General features: G+C 37.4%; 3 protein-coding genes across 5 annotated transcripts; 2 read left to right on the top strand and 1 right to left on the bottom strand.

Annotated features, from left to right (window-relative positions):
• Positions 1 to 848: 848 nt before the first annotated feature.
• LOC133715760 (CDGSH iron-sulfur domain-containing protein NEET) lies at positions 849 to 1,980 on the bottom strand. The gene is made up of 2 exons (XM_062142400.1): positions 1,652 to 1,980; positions 849 to 1,140 (listed from the first exon to the last, which is right to left on the bottom strand). Exons 1-2 carry the CDS (start codon positions 1,924 to 1,926, stop codon positions 1,038 to 1,040), a joined length of 378 nt encoding a protein of 125 aa, XP_061998384.1. The 5' UTR covers positions 1,927 to 1,980; the 3' UTR covers positions 849 to 1,037.
• Positions 1,981 to 4,537: 2,557 nt separating this feature from the next.
• LOC133715808 (K(+) efflux antiporter 5) lies at positions 4,538 to 10,625 on the top strand. Of its 2 annotated transcripts, none has more exons than XM_062142465.1 (20): positions 4,538 to 4,889; positions 5,181 to 5,224; positions 5,401 to 5,468; positions 5,612 to 5,696; positions 5,819 to 5,880; positions 6,191 to 6,266; positions 6,436 to 6,510; positions 7,087 to 7,158; positions 7,296 to 7,379; positions 7,480 to 7,548; positions 7,649 to 7,726; positions 7,839 to 7,927; positions 8,166 to 8,262; positions 8,358 to 8,414; positions 8,688 to 8,783; positions 8,944 to 9,132; positions 9,222 to 9,299; positions 9,764 to 9,808; positions 9,884 to 9,979; positions 10,227 to 10,625. In XM_062142465.1, exons 1-20 carry the CDS (start codon positions 4,652 to 4,654, stop codon positions 10,266 to 10,268), a joined length of 1,740 nt encoding a protein of 579 aa, XP_061998449.1. In that variant the 5' UTR covers positions 4,538 to 4,651; the 3' UTR covers positions 10,269 to 10,625. The 2 variants fall into 2 exon arrangements, with proteins under 2 accessions (XP_061998449.1, XP_061998450.1); XM_062142466.1 differs by having other exon boundaries at positions 4,542 to 4,889; positions 8,361 to 8,414.
• A 626-nt stretch (positions 10,626 to 11,251) lies between these two features.
• On the top strand, positions 11,252 to 13,790 carry LOC133715342 (cysteine and histidine-rich domain-containing protein RAR1). Of its 2 annotated transcripts, XM_062141812.1 has the most exons (6): positions 11,252 to 11,440; positions 11,955 to 11,957; positions 12,056 to 12,138; positions 12,264 to 12,412; positions 13,105 to 13,340; positions 13,424 to 13,790. In XM_062141812.1, exons 1-6 carry the CDS (start codon positions 11,336 to 11,338, stop codon positions 13,517 to 13,519), a joined length of 672 nt encoding a protein of 223 aa, XP_061997796.1. In that variant the 5' UTR covers positions 11,252 to 11,335; the 3' UTR covers positions 13,520 to 13,790. The 2 variants fall into 2 exon arrangements, with proteins under 2 accessions (XP_061997796.1, XP_061997794.1); XM_062141810.1 differs by lacking the exon at positions 11,955 to 11,957.
• Positions 13,791 to 15,688: the final 1,898 nt, after the last annotated feature.

Below are 15,688 nucleotides of genomic sequence, written 5' to 3'. Positions count from 1 at the left end.
ACGCTCTAGGTTAGCACGTGAAATTAATTAATCCAATTCCCACTTTGGAAATTGGGACACAAGCCTCATATCAGAGACTTGGTCAATACAATCCAAGGCCCACATCGGACACTTGGTAACAATCAGATCGGAATTTTTCCGATGGCAATATAAGGAACCCAAATTCGGGCCCATGATAATTGGAGACGTAATTGGAGAGGGATCCGCTCTGATACCATGTTAAACAGCGACAAGTGTGACTCGTGGCCCACCATTGTACCGATATTGTCTCAACTTAACCACCCGATAGGTGTTGGGTTCACAAAATACCTCGGTACAATTGGGTAAGAGCCACCGACTTATAACTTATATTTTATTTGTCACTTTTCCAATGTGGGATCTTTCCTCTCCAACACTCTACAACTTACCAAAATGATGCCTATACCTTGATTTAGTAACGGACAATGCTCATCAACTACAAGTTGTTGACCACAAGTTTAATGCATCAAAGAAGCAAGAACAAAATTACATGATTCTGAAAAGGCTAGCCTCTTTCATGTTCAATGATTAACATCAATTGTGAAAGATGTTTAAAACAAGAACATGAAGATGTCTAATATAACTTACTTGCATGCTCAAACTCTTGGAAAGGCACGAACATGAAGGCCTTTATTGATATAGAGCGTGACCATCGCCTTGTATTTGACAAATTGTTTCTTGTCATTGAGATTGAATATGTAGTTGCTTAAAAGTATAGCAGAAAATATTTTCATCTGGATATAACCATAGAAGCGGCCAGTGAACAAGCAGAGGGTCAAATTGCTAAGTTGCCATTTGAAATATAAACAACTAAATCACTTAAAAACACATAAAGAAAGCTGTTTAGATCTCTATTCAAAATCTCAAACAAATACTTGACAACATATTTCAAATGATGCATTGTCATAGCCATCTCATACTCTAGGAGATGACCCTCGAATAGGTTTTCAAACTAGTGCCTCTAAGAACTGTCGATTTTTCATTTCAATATCCGAGCACCTCTACTGAATTCTAAAGCTTTACTCCTTCTTCAAGAGCAATGGCCCGACATTGTCACCAGTAGCTTTATTATGCTTCACATGGCTTCCATCGCACAAGGGGAAAGTCCCTGACCTCCAACACCTATACATACAAAAAAACCACAAAATTCAGCAGACAATCCATGACATTAAGCAAGATAATGCTGATATTACAATGACCCAGTTTGTTCCAAATTCATGATTGAGCAATGCCAATACTAACACTAATTTACGGCTAGAACTTCCCAGACTAAGTTCAAAGAGAGCTCTTCTAGTAGAAAAAGCACCACATCAAAGGCATCAATAGCTAATTGTGAAACCAAATAAAGTACTTCTTCTCCAAAATTTGATTTTTCCATAATCAGACAATAAAAAGTAACAACATTTAATCAAATCCACCAATGCAAGTCTTGGCACTAAATTTTGAGCTAGAAACGCTAAAACCAACTTCAAGAATTACTCTTCAAAATCGAAAACCACTACAACAAATGCCTAATTGTTAATTATCCCCTTCACAATTCAATCACATACCCCATTTCATCTCCAAAGATTAAATCTTTCCAGACCTAATATAATCATAGAACTAAATTAACTACACTGAGCTAAAAATTTACCGGCAGTATGCAGTGAGGGGCTTAGCGAGCTCAGTGACCACAACAGAGTCCACAACCTTCGCCTCAGTCTTCCTAATCTCTGGGTTAATCGGCTGAACCTCCGCTCTCACCACCGCGCTTGTCTTCGGCCTCCGGCTGAAATTTACGCCGGAAGGGTAGGCGAAGCGGTGAGCTCCGAAGGTTGTGGCTCTTGTGCTGCTGAGATGCGAACAGGGGCTTGACGATTTGGTGTAGCAGGAAGAAACCAGAGCGGTAGTGGTGATAGTCGACGCCATTGAAATAGGTCTGTGGGAGTTTCTGGGTTTGTTGAGGGGATCGATTTGGTGGTGAAGATGAGATTTTTATAGGATATAGTGAAGACTGTGGATGCCACACTCCATTGAGTCATTGACAGTTGGGTGGACGGTGGGTGAGACACGTCGATACATTGGTGTTCTGGGCTTTGGGCTTTTGAATTTACTGTTTAAGGACTTCAACCCAATATGATAGGAGTTTGGACATTTTTTTATCAATATTTGACAAAAAATTAATATAACAAATTACGTAATGCCGTAAATATGTAATGCATCTTCTGATAGCTCGTGTCACGTGTAGGTTGTCTATATGTAATTTTATTAAATTATTAGCATTTACATCTTTTCAACAAAGAAAACCTCTGAAATTCTATACTATAAATTCAGTACTGAAATTTAGTTTTAGTCGAACCAAAATATATTATCACTAATGGTAGGAGCTTGAAATTGCTAAATATCTATAATTTTATGTAAGTTCTTTAATGAAAGCTTATTAAATTCTGTCAGCGATTGAGCTTAACATACGACTCTTATAATTGTGGCTTTCATTGATGGGTAACTTATAAGTTATAACTAGTAGCTCTCTCTTAAAATGAGGACGAAAAATATATAATGATTTCCCAAACCCTCCATTCCAATCATATACTTGAAACCCATAATTCCAACCAATATAAATTGTAATGATGAACTATTGCTAGTTACAAGTATAATGTAATGTTTTGGACAATCATTATCGAGGTGGTTATATACGACTATATATGCAGAATTTAAAGAACACCAATCATGAGATGCCCATGGTAAGCAAACACGTATTTAATATTTCATCATAACAAGCACAAACACAATGATAGTTGCATTAAGGAAGAATAAACATATATCAATTATGAATGCTCCAATTGATCGATGATAGGAATGAAATTAAACTCCAACTAGTTTGCCTCATGTAATTCCCCTAAAGAGTTTGTGTATAAATTCAGCCCACAACACCAATCCATAATTGCAAAATCTCGCGAAATGAAGATTAGTAGTGAGTTGATAAGATTAAGAAAAAGAGAAAAATTCAGCTACCGTCCATAAATTATTTTGTCAAAGCCAATTTGATACATGAACTCTCAAAAGTATCAATGTGATACCCAAAGACTTATATTAACATCAACGTGATACTTCCGTCCAAAGTCCATGACGGCTATCTATTTGATGACGTGGCAAGCACGTGGATCCCAAAAAAAAGGTAAATGACCAATTTACCCTTTTCTTTTGTTAATTTTTTTTTTCTATCTGAAAAACTGAAATGATATTACTTTCATTGATCAACATCAAGAATCTCACATTACATGTAAATGCAGCAATTTGATAACTTCTAATCCAATTCAAATTGAGAAAACAAGAACAAACAATGTCTTAACTTTGGGTGACTACCAGAGCCGGCGAAGCCGATCGATCCAATTTTCTTCAGGGATCTGATCCAGTTTTCTATTTCCAAACTTCCAATCTCTTTCCCCATCCCAAGCGAAAGTAGACTGTGGTCATATAAAATCATCATACATTCATGTCCATAACAAGGTCACCATAATTAGCGGACACGATGAGCTTGTAGTCTTTGGTGGTAGAGACGTACCCAAATCCATGATGTTTAAGGCCAATCTCGCTGGAAGGGAAAGGAGGGAAAGGTAATGGCTAGTAGTCTCCAATTGATGGATTCCAGATATGGTATTCGCTGTAACGAAGACATGCGCAGAAGAGCCCATTGCAGTCGGGTCGGGTTAAAGGGGAGGCAAGCTTTACGGCGGAAGTACAGTCTCCAAAGGGAAGCCAGTCTAGTTCTAGGGATTCGAGCTGGGGGGTTTTGGTAGAGATTAAGAGGAGGAGTGAGCAAGTTAGGGTTTGGTTCATATGGGCCGATTCGAAGTGGGATTCGGCGAATTTGGAGGATCATCTCGTCGGGGATGAAGTCCGACATTGCAATTGCCTCTCTATCTCAGGTGATTTGGGGAAAATGAGAGTCGAGAGGAGTGTGTAGTGGCTACGGTGCTGATCCATTTTTCTTTTTTTTAATTAGTTAGTAGTGAAACACTATTCTACTCTTAATAAAAGTATCATATGGGACCCACGTGCTTGCCACGTCAGCAAATAGACAGAGCTTTCACGGATTTTGGACGAAAGTATCACGTTGATGTCAATATAAGTCTTTGGGTATCACATTGATACTTTTGAGAGTTCTGGTATTAAATTGGTCTTGGCAGAATAATTTAGGAACGGTAGCTGAATTTTTCTCTAAAATAAATGACATTCTCAAAAAAAAAAAAAAAAAGCTCAATAAAAAAATTTCATTTATAAGTCGTAAGAAAAAAAAAAAAAAAATACTCGTGCGTGGAAAAGAAAGGTAAACGACCACATGGATTATTCCCCTTTATAAAAGGCTTTGAAAAGACAACATTACCCCCGCTGTAATAGGTTCCCCGCGTTCATATCATACGGTCACGTGATGTATTGATCCCGCCTGAACACAACTAAAAGTCCCCAAATCAACAAATCGCGGACAAAAAGGAAGGAGGAGAGAGCGAACCTGCGAAAGCAAAAAAAAAGGGAAGGCCTTCCTTTTTTCTCACGCATTCAAATTCAAATTCAATTCAATTCAATTCAATTCAATTCCTCTCAAACCCTAAATTCGAGTCGGCGGCGATTCGATTCCCCGGCCACATTTCCCATGGCGAAGAGAAAACGAACCCGGTCCATCGGGTTCGGGTTCGGGTTCTGTTATTGCGTTGCCATGCTTTTGATTCACTCGAGGGTTTCGTCCGCGGTGAGATCCGACAAGGAAATGAGGGAGAGGTTCTACGGGACTATGGTGAACTCTTCCGCACCGGAAAGTAACGACGGCACCATCGCCAAAATGTTCGATCGGGTTCTCGAGAAAGAGTTCTCCGATAACGATCAGCCCGAAGGTCACTTCTTCCGATTTTCTCTTCGGTTTTAGCTTACATTGTGCGTATATTGTGGCTTCTGGTTTGAAATTGAAAATCTGAATTGATTCAGTTTAGGTTAGAGGAGTTGAGTGAGGTTGTGGTTGAAGAACTAAGCGGATTATTAGTAGCTTTTTTTTTTTTAGTTAAACGCAGCTGCTTATAGTTTACAATATGCTTTTGATGTTAGTAATTGATGCATTATTTTTGTTCCTGGATTATGTGGTTTCATATGCTCTAGCTAACATTTTGTTTGGTTTAAATTTTTATTAGGATCTGATAAAAGCAGCTTTAACAGTAGTGTGGCTGATCAACAAGTAAGTTTTTTGTTATTCTTATGAGCCTCTCGTATCAAAATGCAAGAATTTGGTCTGTGTACCATTTCTGTAAATCTTGAACGTATTAATTGAATTGATTTTAATTCTGTGATTTTTACTATTTTCTTCTTTCATCGATATCATTATGTTGAAGAGGTGGTGGTTCTGTATTTCAGGCGGTACTGGAGACTGTAGCTAAGATCACTCATGAGAAGGGCAATAAAAATGATACTCAGGAGACTAAGTACGTGAATGTTGTAATAGTCTTTCAATGACAAGATGATTGTGTTGTGACAACATGTTAAATTTATAACGGAATGAGATGCGATTTTACTTTGTTATGGACTTGTAGTAATGTATACTGACTAGTTTGTTTTGGTTATTCAGCGGCACAAAATCTTATCAGTTTCAAGGTGTTTTTTCCCTGGAGAATGAAGACTCTGAGGAAACAACAACCTTGATTGACAAAAAGGTACTTTGATAGTTGTTACAAATGATCTTTTTTTATGTTGAGAGCTTTGGCAGAGATTCTCAGTAGTAATTGTTTAAGTTTCTGTTTAAACCTGTTAGCTTATTTTACTTGTTTACTGATAGGACAATGTGTTCGTGATGTCGAACAAGAAATCCAAATATCCAGTACTTCAAGTAGATTTGAGGTATCGTTAAATAGTCCTTTCCTGATTGTGCTATACATAAATAATTCTGGAACTGAGCTTTGGTTATTGATTGCAACACAAATTTCCAATGGTAATACTAATGCATCACCAGAGATGGAGAAAAACATCTTAGTTGTTGGTTAATTTGATATTCCTTTATGGTTCTTGCAATACCTGAAAAACCTAATGTTTCCCCAAATAGCCATCATCTTTTGTTTTTGTATGACAAACTAGATGTTGGTTAGTTTCTAAGTTTTGATTTTACTTCTTGGTACAAATTATATATGGTTGACACTTGACACTTTTACAGGTTAATTTCTGATTTGGTGGTTATCATAGTTTCTGCTGCCATTGGGGGAATTGTGTTTTCTTGTTTGGGGCAACCGGTTTGTTTTTAAATCTTAGTCTCTAATTTCCACTTATTGATAATTTTCACTCATTTGTAGCTTGGTGCTTATCTGCATGGCAACATTAATAAAATGCGGCTACGTCTCGTTAACTTATTCATATGATACAACTGTGGTTATATTTTTCTGATTTATGCCTATATGATAGGTGATTGTGGGCTATCTTCTTGCGGGGTCTCTCATTGGACCAGGGGGTCTCATGTTCATCAGTGAAATGGTACAGGTACGTTGGTGTGAAGTGGGATCAGTTACAATTTCTATTCTTTGTTGATATGAGAGTTATAGTTTCTATATAAATTTCCCGCACCTACCTACTTTTATTCTTCCCACAATATTGTAGCTCCAATGATTGTCATTTTCATGGAAATATAGTTATGATCTTGGAGAAAGTGTTATGCACATCGTATATTAATCTTATAAAAAAGAACCAGTTTATTAAATGATGCCTCTTGCTTCTGTTTAGGAGATTGAACACCTTTTCTTTTTTCTCCTCTTAAACTATAAATGCTTTCAAAATGTATCGGGATTTTAAGCCATGGATTCAAATATCAACTATGGTAAAATTTAGAAAGTCAAAGTGCCAAAGGGTTGCTCCTTCTTTAACTTACACCGCATTTGATGCCCTTTATCCATATTGAAGTGACAATTTGTCATTCATAGTCTAATATAAAAGAATAAGAGCAGAACAGAACTATTATTCACTTTCTTGGAAATCTCTGTGTTACTTTTATGTCAAGCTTACCTGCGATCACACCTCTGGTAACGTTTTTTTTTGTAATCCTTTCATCTTTTGCTACAGGTAGAAACTGTTGCACAATTTGGTGTTGTATTTCTTCTTTTTGCTCTAGGGTTGGAGTTTTCTTTGGCTAAGGTATGTATGGCTTTGGAAATTTAACATCATTTAGTTTTGCTGAAAGTTTGTAAAGGATTATATTCTACACATGTCCTGAGGGAGAGGAGGAGAATACCCTCTGTGTAGGGAGGCTTTTTAACTTTTCATTAATGCAGTTGAAAGTTGTGGGCCCTGTAGCTGTTCTTGGAGGGCTTCTTCAAATCATAACATTTATGTTCTTGTGTGGAATAACTGCTGGGGTATAGTATTAGCATACTCAGTCTTATTATTTGGTTTTTCTTACAAGATGTTAATTCCTGTCAAAATGAACACTGTGCTTCCCTTTTGCTAATTTTGCAGTTATGTGGAGCAAAGTTGTCTGAGGGGATTTTTGTTGGTTCCTTCCTGTCAATGTCATCAACAGCAGTGGTATGTTTCTGACCCTTAATTACATTGTCACTTTTCTTCCTTCATTGCTGCTTTCTGAATTTTGAATAAACCTCATTTCTTTCGTATTCCCTTTTATCAGGTGGTGAAATTTCTAGCAGAAAGGAATAGTAATAGTGCTCTTCATGGTCAAGTTACAATTGGGACGCTAATTTTCCAGGTAGGTTTTGAACTGTGAAAACTTGAATGCTAAATTTCTTGATAACCGAGTTTTACATAATAATGCTGTATGCGGAGCATATCCATTCATTATATCACTGTGGTTATTTCAGGATTGTGCTGTTGGTTTACTGTTTGCTTTGCTCCCAGTTTTGGGTGGTCATAGCGGTGTTTTCCAAGGGATGGTATCTGTGGGGAAGTTGTAAGTCTGCTTTGTTGCCTTCTTTGATTGCATTTTTTCTTTTCTTACCGTCTTTTATTGTTTCTATTCCATCCTTGTTTTGATGCCATAATGAAAGTGTGAATCTGTTTTGTCATGTTTGCTTGCCTTGATCAAGTTTACTCAGTTTATTTTTCTTATTATCTGTGTAATATACTGCGCAACAAACTGACAACAAGCTTGTTGCATATCATAAACTTGTATTTTGTTTTTACTTCAGGGTGCTAGTCTTATCATTATATCTTGCCGCCTCATCTGTATTTTGTTGGTCGTTTGTTCCTCGCTTTCTTAAATTGATGATGAAGTTGTCCTCTCAAGTAAGTATTGCTTTTCTATTGGAGCGGGCTAGTTACCTTCTGGAATCTGGATCGACTATAACTTCATTTGTTCTTTTATGATTCTTATTCTGAAGCAGACAAATGAGCTTTATCAGCTGGCTGTTGTGGCTTTCTGCTTGTTATCTGCTTGGGTAAGTGAACTATTTTGTTCTTGTATTTATCAAAGCTAATGACTGCTCATCATGCTATTTTTTGAAGTATATAATATGGTCTAAAAATTTATTTCTTGACACTATAAAGTATAAACTAGCCTCCTTTTAACATTAAGATAATGAAATGCCACTTTTCGAGCATGCAGATTTGGATGTAAGAAAAGTAGCATGGTTCTAATATAGCGATCTTGCTACATATTTGTAGTTCTCAACGCTGTTTTAATACTTGTGAATCTCCTGTAATCCTTTCAGTGCAGTGATAAGCTGGGCCTTAGCCTTGAGTTGGGTTCATTTGTGGCTGGAATTATGATATCAACCACTGACTTTGCACAACATACTTTAGATCAGGTACTCTCGGCGTTTTTACTTGTTACCTAAAATAAATACTTTATTGATCCCTTTTGGAGAAAAAAAAAACAGAGAAAATATGTACCGATAAAAAAAAAAAAAAAAAAAAAACAGATGTAGGGAACTATGATGTTGAACATGATGTTTCTCTGAATTTTAGGTGGAGCCAATTCGTAACCTATTTGCAGCTCTCTTCCTTTCAAGTATTGGAATGCTCATACATGTACATTTCCTGTGGAGCCACGTGGACATACTTCTAGCATCTGTGATTCTAGTTATAGTGGTAAAGACTGCTGTTGTTACTATAGTTACTAAGGCCTTTGGATACAGCTTTAAGACATCATTTATGGTAAGTTCATGTAAGATTTTCACATCTTATATGTCTCTGACAAACTTATTTAACAAGTCCTAATATCTAGATTTGATTACTTTTTATAGGTTGGAGTCTCGCTTGCTCAAATTGGAGAATTTGCTTTTGTCCTTTTAAGCCGGGCCTCAAATCTTCATCTAATTGAGGTAACTTCTTGCTCTCTTGGCCAGTCAGGGTATATTCAACATTTGCATATGTACCGCTGTAATTTGGTTTTCTTGAAAAGCATAGAATTTTGGTGAATCATAAAATTTTACCACTAGGTTTTGGTTTGAAGACCTAGCTGTTAATAGTGCTGAATGATGAAATGAAGTTCATGACAATATTTTTGCAACATAAGAACTCTAAGAAGATATTTGTACTTGAAAGAAACTTTAAGAAGATACTTTGTGTTAATATGCACTCCAACATTGAGAAGTTAAAGCTTTTCATTTTTAAGATGCAATTTGAAATTTGATTATTTTTATTTCGTACACTGCAGATTCAATATTGTATATTCCAAATGTGGCAATCAGTTTGCAATGAATAGGATCCATTCATTTTTCTTGCCTTGATTTCATCTCATTTAGTTATTGTTGTTTTTCTTTTCAACATAAAAAAAATTCTACAGGGGAAGATGTACCTGCTTCTTCTCGGAACAACAGCACTTAGCCTGGTAATTTTATATTCAATTTTCATGCAAACTGGATCTCTCTCTCAATATACTTACCCAGAAATTGATGTTCTACAGGTCACAACTCCTCTCTTGTTTAAGCTGACTCCTGCCATAATGAATTTGGGAGTTCTTATGCACTGGTTTCCTCCTGAAGGCACCACACATAATGAGGTCTCTATCTTTTCCCCTCTCTGAAGCACATATATGCATGCTGACACGCTGACACACACTTGCAAGGACGGTATACCTTTCAAGTTTGAACTATAAGTAATATTATCTAGGGTTCTTATAATCCCTCTTTTAAATTGAATTGTTGTCTGCTGTGGGCTGGATACACTTATACCACCTATAAGTATAATTTGTTTCTGGAAGCTATCCAAACCTTGAGTCTTAGCTTTCATTTTCCCCACTTTCACAGGAGAAAGTTGCGATGATTGAAGTACACACCAGAGTATTGTGACCTCTTCCGCCTATCAAGTCTCTGATCGTTGCTATACGATTCAGCTGTATGATTTGTGAATATCAGGTCTCGAGCTCACTGCCAATTCTGTTATAAAGGTTGCAGGTGACTGATGTCCGGATATTCAGTTAGCTTGGAGTTATCATTCTCGGAGTATCTGTGTGCATAGCTATATTTTTGACTCGTTTAGCAGCTTGTAAATATGATTCCTAGGGCTCTTCTTCAAGTGTGAATGCTAGTCTGTTTGGAGAAAGTTACGGCATATACTAGAGTTAAGAAATTGTATCCTGCGAAAGATGAACTTCAGAATCAAATTTTGATGGATAATTAATACCAAACATCGTTTACCCTGCAGCATCTTTCTGTAAATTTGTTCTACTGCATTTATCCTATGAGAGAGTAAGCAAAAATTGCTAACTATGATTAGCGAGACTAATGATGCCTAGACCTAGCTCATGCAAGTGCTAACCGGTGCTCGTGCTAGCAAGATTAGCATACCGAACAAGTCATATACTTTTCCAACTCTTCCCAATCTTGAAATTTTCTGTTAAAAAAAAAAAAAAAAAAATTGTCTGGGGCCATGACTTTTTCTTCAAAACTGTGGACTATAAGTCTATAACAGTCTTTTGGCTAAAATGACCGTTTTTGTTTTCTCACTAAAATTTTCTCACCTTCAAATCATAGTTTTTGAATAACTCTAGAATTGACAGAACTCAAAAATTTCGACCCGAAATGAGATGTAGTACAGAGAGTGGTTCTTTGACCAAATAATGATCAAGTTGTAGCTCATTACACTGGACTGGGTTTTCATCCAAAAAAACCCATGTGACCGGGGACCCCAGCCCGTAATTGAAATTAATTAAGCCCATTGACTCCCACAATTTGACGGGAAAGTCAATAGCCGAGACCAGGGCGCAACTTCTCGAGAAATTTCGAAAAGAAAAAGAAAAATCAAAGTGGGCGAATCTGTTTTGAGCTTCGGTTGGACTCACTTGCCGGTCTTTCTTTTTCAGTCTTCTTCTTCTCCTTCTCCTTCCTCGAGAGACAGATTCGTACACAGAGAGAGAATGGAGGGCCAGCCGGCAGCTCTTCTTAAATGCCAGCGAATCGGCTGCGACGCCACGTTTTCCGAAGACAACAATCCCGAAGGTTCTTGCCAATACCACGATGCGGTACTCTCTCTCCCTTCCTCCCAACTCGTTTTTTTTTTTTTTTTTTTTTTTTTAATAATTTATGGTTTCGCTAGCAGTCATTTGCGATTTCGAGGTTTCAGGCTTTTGTTTGAGAAAGAATCCCTAATTGAAATTCAAGTTCAATTTTGTAATTAGAGCTACACACGCTTATTTCAGCTGGTGGATACGCCACTTACTTCAATCTATATCTTGAAGTAAATCTCTGTGATGTAATTTGAAGAATGAGCTCACTGACTGGCTTTTATGGTTTAAATGGAGTCGGAAATTTGGCTTGTTTTGCTTTTATGAATCTATTTTTGTGTTGAAGTTCGTTATATGATTCAATTGAAACCGATGCACATTGTGTAATGTAACATGGAGGTTGTCATTGTTGTCATAGATTGCGCAACTTTTAGTTGTGCTTTGTGAAATCTTGTTTGTTATAATTTAATTCTGGTTGTTCTTTTGCATGTTTGGGCTTGGTTTGATCGCATGGGCGTCTTCAATTCGTCAGGGAGTAAGTATACGAATACGCCCATTGATTTTGTTGGATTTGCTCTGTTATTTTCTTTTAGTTCGATACCATAAGTGAAGCAATAAATCTTTATTTTCCAGCCTATATTTCATGATGGGATTAAAGAGTGGAGTTGTTGCAAGAAAAGAAGTCATGATTTCAGCTTATTTTTAGAATTAGAAGGGTAAGTGCTAATTTTCTCTTGGAATTATGTGATTCTTGAGATCCCTTTCAGTTGATTGTGCGTTTAGGTTTCTAACTTTCCTATTCCTTCCTTTCTTTACTTTTTTTTTTTTGGGTCGAATGAAGATGCAAGACAGGTAAACACACAACAGAGAAACCTGTTTTGGCAAAGGCGAAACCTAAGACGCCTGTTTCTACGTCAGCTCCTGCGTCTGATGCGTCAGCAAAACAATCCTGCTCTAGGTGCCAACAGGGTTTCTTCTGTTCAGAGCATGGTATGTTCATTTGGTTGTGTTTTGCTTTAGTCTGAATTGTTCAAGCTTGGTGTGTGTCAGGAGATTGATTGGTTTTTTCATGGACATGGTACAGTCTGGCTATTTAGAACGCTTTTAAGTATGACAACTAGGAGAGATTGTAATAGTGATTTCTAGTTGTGACTTTTGGTGAAAAATAAGAATGTTATAGTTTATGAAGTCCTGATATCAGTGACATATTGATATGGATGTTTGAAGAAATGGGTTAAAGAACTGCAATAGAGTTCCTTGTAAATGAATTTTAGGTGGTTTGTTGAATTTGATGCAATGATGGCATATTCTATTTACATTGCTGGGGGTCTGCGGAAAATAGTTAACATTCCACTTTTCAGGTTTTGACATCTAAGAAGAGGCAAAACACAGATATGTTTTGGGGGTTTGGGTTTTGATGAGGTTTTTATCTTCTTGAATCAAATGTTATGTTATCGTCTGATCTAAACTCTTTTCATTCTCTTCAAGTATTTTTCTGATTGTTTGGGTCGTTCCCCATCTGTGCTGATTCCCTAATTTACATCATTTTTTTTTCCGAGATACCTTACGTAATGTATTTACTTCTATTTGGTTGATGATAAAGCTCCACCTTGCACGACTTATCCGTCTTCTTAGGAATTATTTTTTACATTTTAGGCTGAAGCAAGTTGTGCCTTTTCCAGGTTCACAAGCCAAAGAAATGAATTCAAAGCCTGTAAATGTAGCCACAACGCCACTTACAGAAAGCATTACAAATGATCAAGGCACTTCTGCTCCGCTGAAAAAGATTATTGACATAAACCAGCCCCAAATCTGCAAAAATAAAGGTTGTGGTCAAACTTTCAAAGAGAGGGATAACCATGAGACGGCATGCAATTACCACCCGGGGCCTGCTGTTTTCCATGACCGAGTGAGAGGGGTGAGTTACTGCATAGTTGATTCAGTCATATATTCGGTGCATATGTCTACAATTCCAATAATATCTGTCTTCTAATTTTGCAGTGGAAGTGCTGTGACGTTCATGTAAAGGAATTTGACGAGTTTGTGAGCATCCCTCCGTGTACCAAGGGGTGGCACAATGCTGACCCAGTCCAGTAACAGCAGTAGGGAAGGTTGAAGTGTTTTTTTGCCATTTTTTTGTTCTAGGTTTTGTTAATCGAACTGATACATATCCTTCAGTTGTCATCCTGAATGTTGAACTTCTCTGTTTAGCTCATTTCTGAAGACCCTGCATGCTAAGATGTGAATTGCTATCTCGCTCAATTTCTGTGTTGTACTTCTACGATCACATCACTGTCATCTAAATTACACTGCAAATATGTGGACCAGAACTTTGCATCAATATGCCATATCTACTCCCAAACCTTCATACATCTTCTTCACTTATTATGCTGTTTTTTCTCAGTCCGACTGCACTTATGATGTTAAAAGAGGTTCTCACTTTCTTCACCCATTACTCATTTGTGTGAAGAACCTTCACTTATTATATTAGAACAGGTTCTTCACTCAATTGAGTAATGCATTTAAGCAGCTGACTATTACGCCCTTGAGAACACAAAACAGGTTTCCTGCACATAATTCTTGTGTAGTCATTACTGTTTCATGCAGAGCGGATACAATTCTTATTGCATTTACCACAAGCTCTTAATTATGTAGCATTGGATGACTATCCACGAAAGATGATTCTTGATCTCCATATTTGGCCGTGTAGCTCAAATTTAGATATCGGGTATGGTCAAAATGCTCTTAATCAATATAACTACAATTTGCCAACCGAACAGATAAAGAGAGGCGAGGTTGTATGGTTGTATGAATGCAGCATATGTGATTACTTGTTTGCTTTTAAGTAGGTGTATGCTACATTGCGCTACTAAATGTGTATAGGTGTAACATGGGAAATAGGACCACTGAAGGATAGATACACATGCTACATTGAATTATGATCCTAAACCTATTGGGTGAGTAAGTTTTCTGCTCCATTATACATTACTGTGACCCCTCAGTTTTGTAGTAAAGTCACTCAATAATGTAATCAATAAAAATGTCAACATCGGATCATAGTATAAGTAAAAATTTGGCATGAAATATAATTGATGGATAGAATAGAAAGGACGAGACCTATAATTGTACTATTGTAGGGGGGAAAGTTGAAGATCACGTGTCTTATGATGGGTGTGATCAATCCCCCCAGCCCCCTTCTTTATTATTGCCCCTACCAGAGTTTCATGGTCCCGTACCTTCTCTTTGTGCCTTGCATCAGAGCTTTTAGTTTCATTATGTTGACTGATTTGAGTGTATGGTTGACCAACCCTTCTTGCTTTGCTTGCAAGTTTCAAACTATTATTTTCCTAATTTTGTGTACATTATTTATGCCCAGGATTTCTCTTTCTTTCTAATTTCACATTTTAACCCTCTCAAAATAAACCTTACGGACGCAACTAAAGTTACCAACCACTACGCGATAGAATTCGAGGATATTAAAACGTAATGTCACTAGAATGTTCAAGCGTTATTTTGATGAGTCCGAACACTTAGCAATGCTCTGCTTTTAAGATTCCGGTAAAAACTAATTACATTGTGCATCCTTAGGTCAAATTTCCATGACTCAAATGTCATAGCTGAGTGATTTTCTTGGCGGACATTAGGTATAAAATCACCTCTCAAGTTCCCTAATCGAGTATCACTTAGGTTATGCAAAATGAGCTATAAGCCTACAACACCTTATCCCTTAGGTTGTGAAAAATGTAGGACTCATGTGGCAAACCCTTTCAAGAATAGGTTCAACACATTGCTTAAAACTAAATGCTAATGAATCAATGAGCAAAGAGAACGGACATTGTTTTCAAACTCAGAAGTCAGAAACACCTTCCCCTTCCTCTCCTAAATTAAGTAGCTAACTAGCCAAATCAAGTCTATTCCAGCCAGGCCCACTACGCAGAAACCAAATTTGAACCCCAGTCTAGTTTCTGTGGAAACAAAGTTAGAAAACATCGAGGGAGGTCCCAAAACCCCAAAAAACCAAAATATACTAAATGGCACAACGGGACAAAGATAGCCTTGGGGTGGTGGGTCCCGCAAAGGCTCACGCCGGTTGGTACAATTGCTGACGGCGGGTCACCGGCGACTGACCCGCCGGTCTTGTTTCTTTTCTTAGCTTTTAGGCTCTGTAGTCTCTCAGACGGTCCTCTCTGGCTCTACCTATGATGCTTAGCCTTAGCTGTCACCCTCTCCTCTCTCTCTGCTATTTCATTGGTCATTGCTCATTAG

Source organism: Rosa rugosa, chromosome 6 (assembly GCF_958449725.1).
Source record: "Rosa rugosa chromosome 6, drRosRugo1.1, whole genome shotgun sequence".
NCBI classification, from domain to species: Eukaryota; Viridiplantae; Streptophyta; class Magnoliopsida; order Rosales; family Rosaceae; genus Rosa; species Rosa rugosa.
Note: the sequence above shows the minus strand (reverse complement) of the source record. Positions and strands in the feature narration are given on the sequence as shown.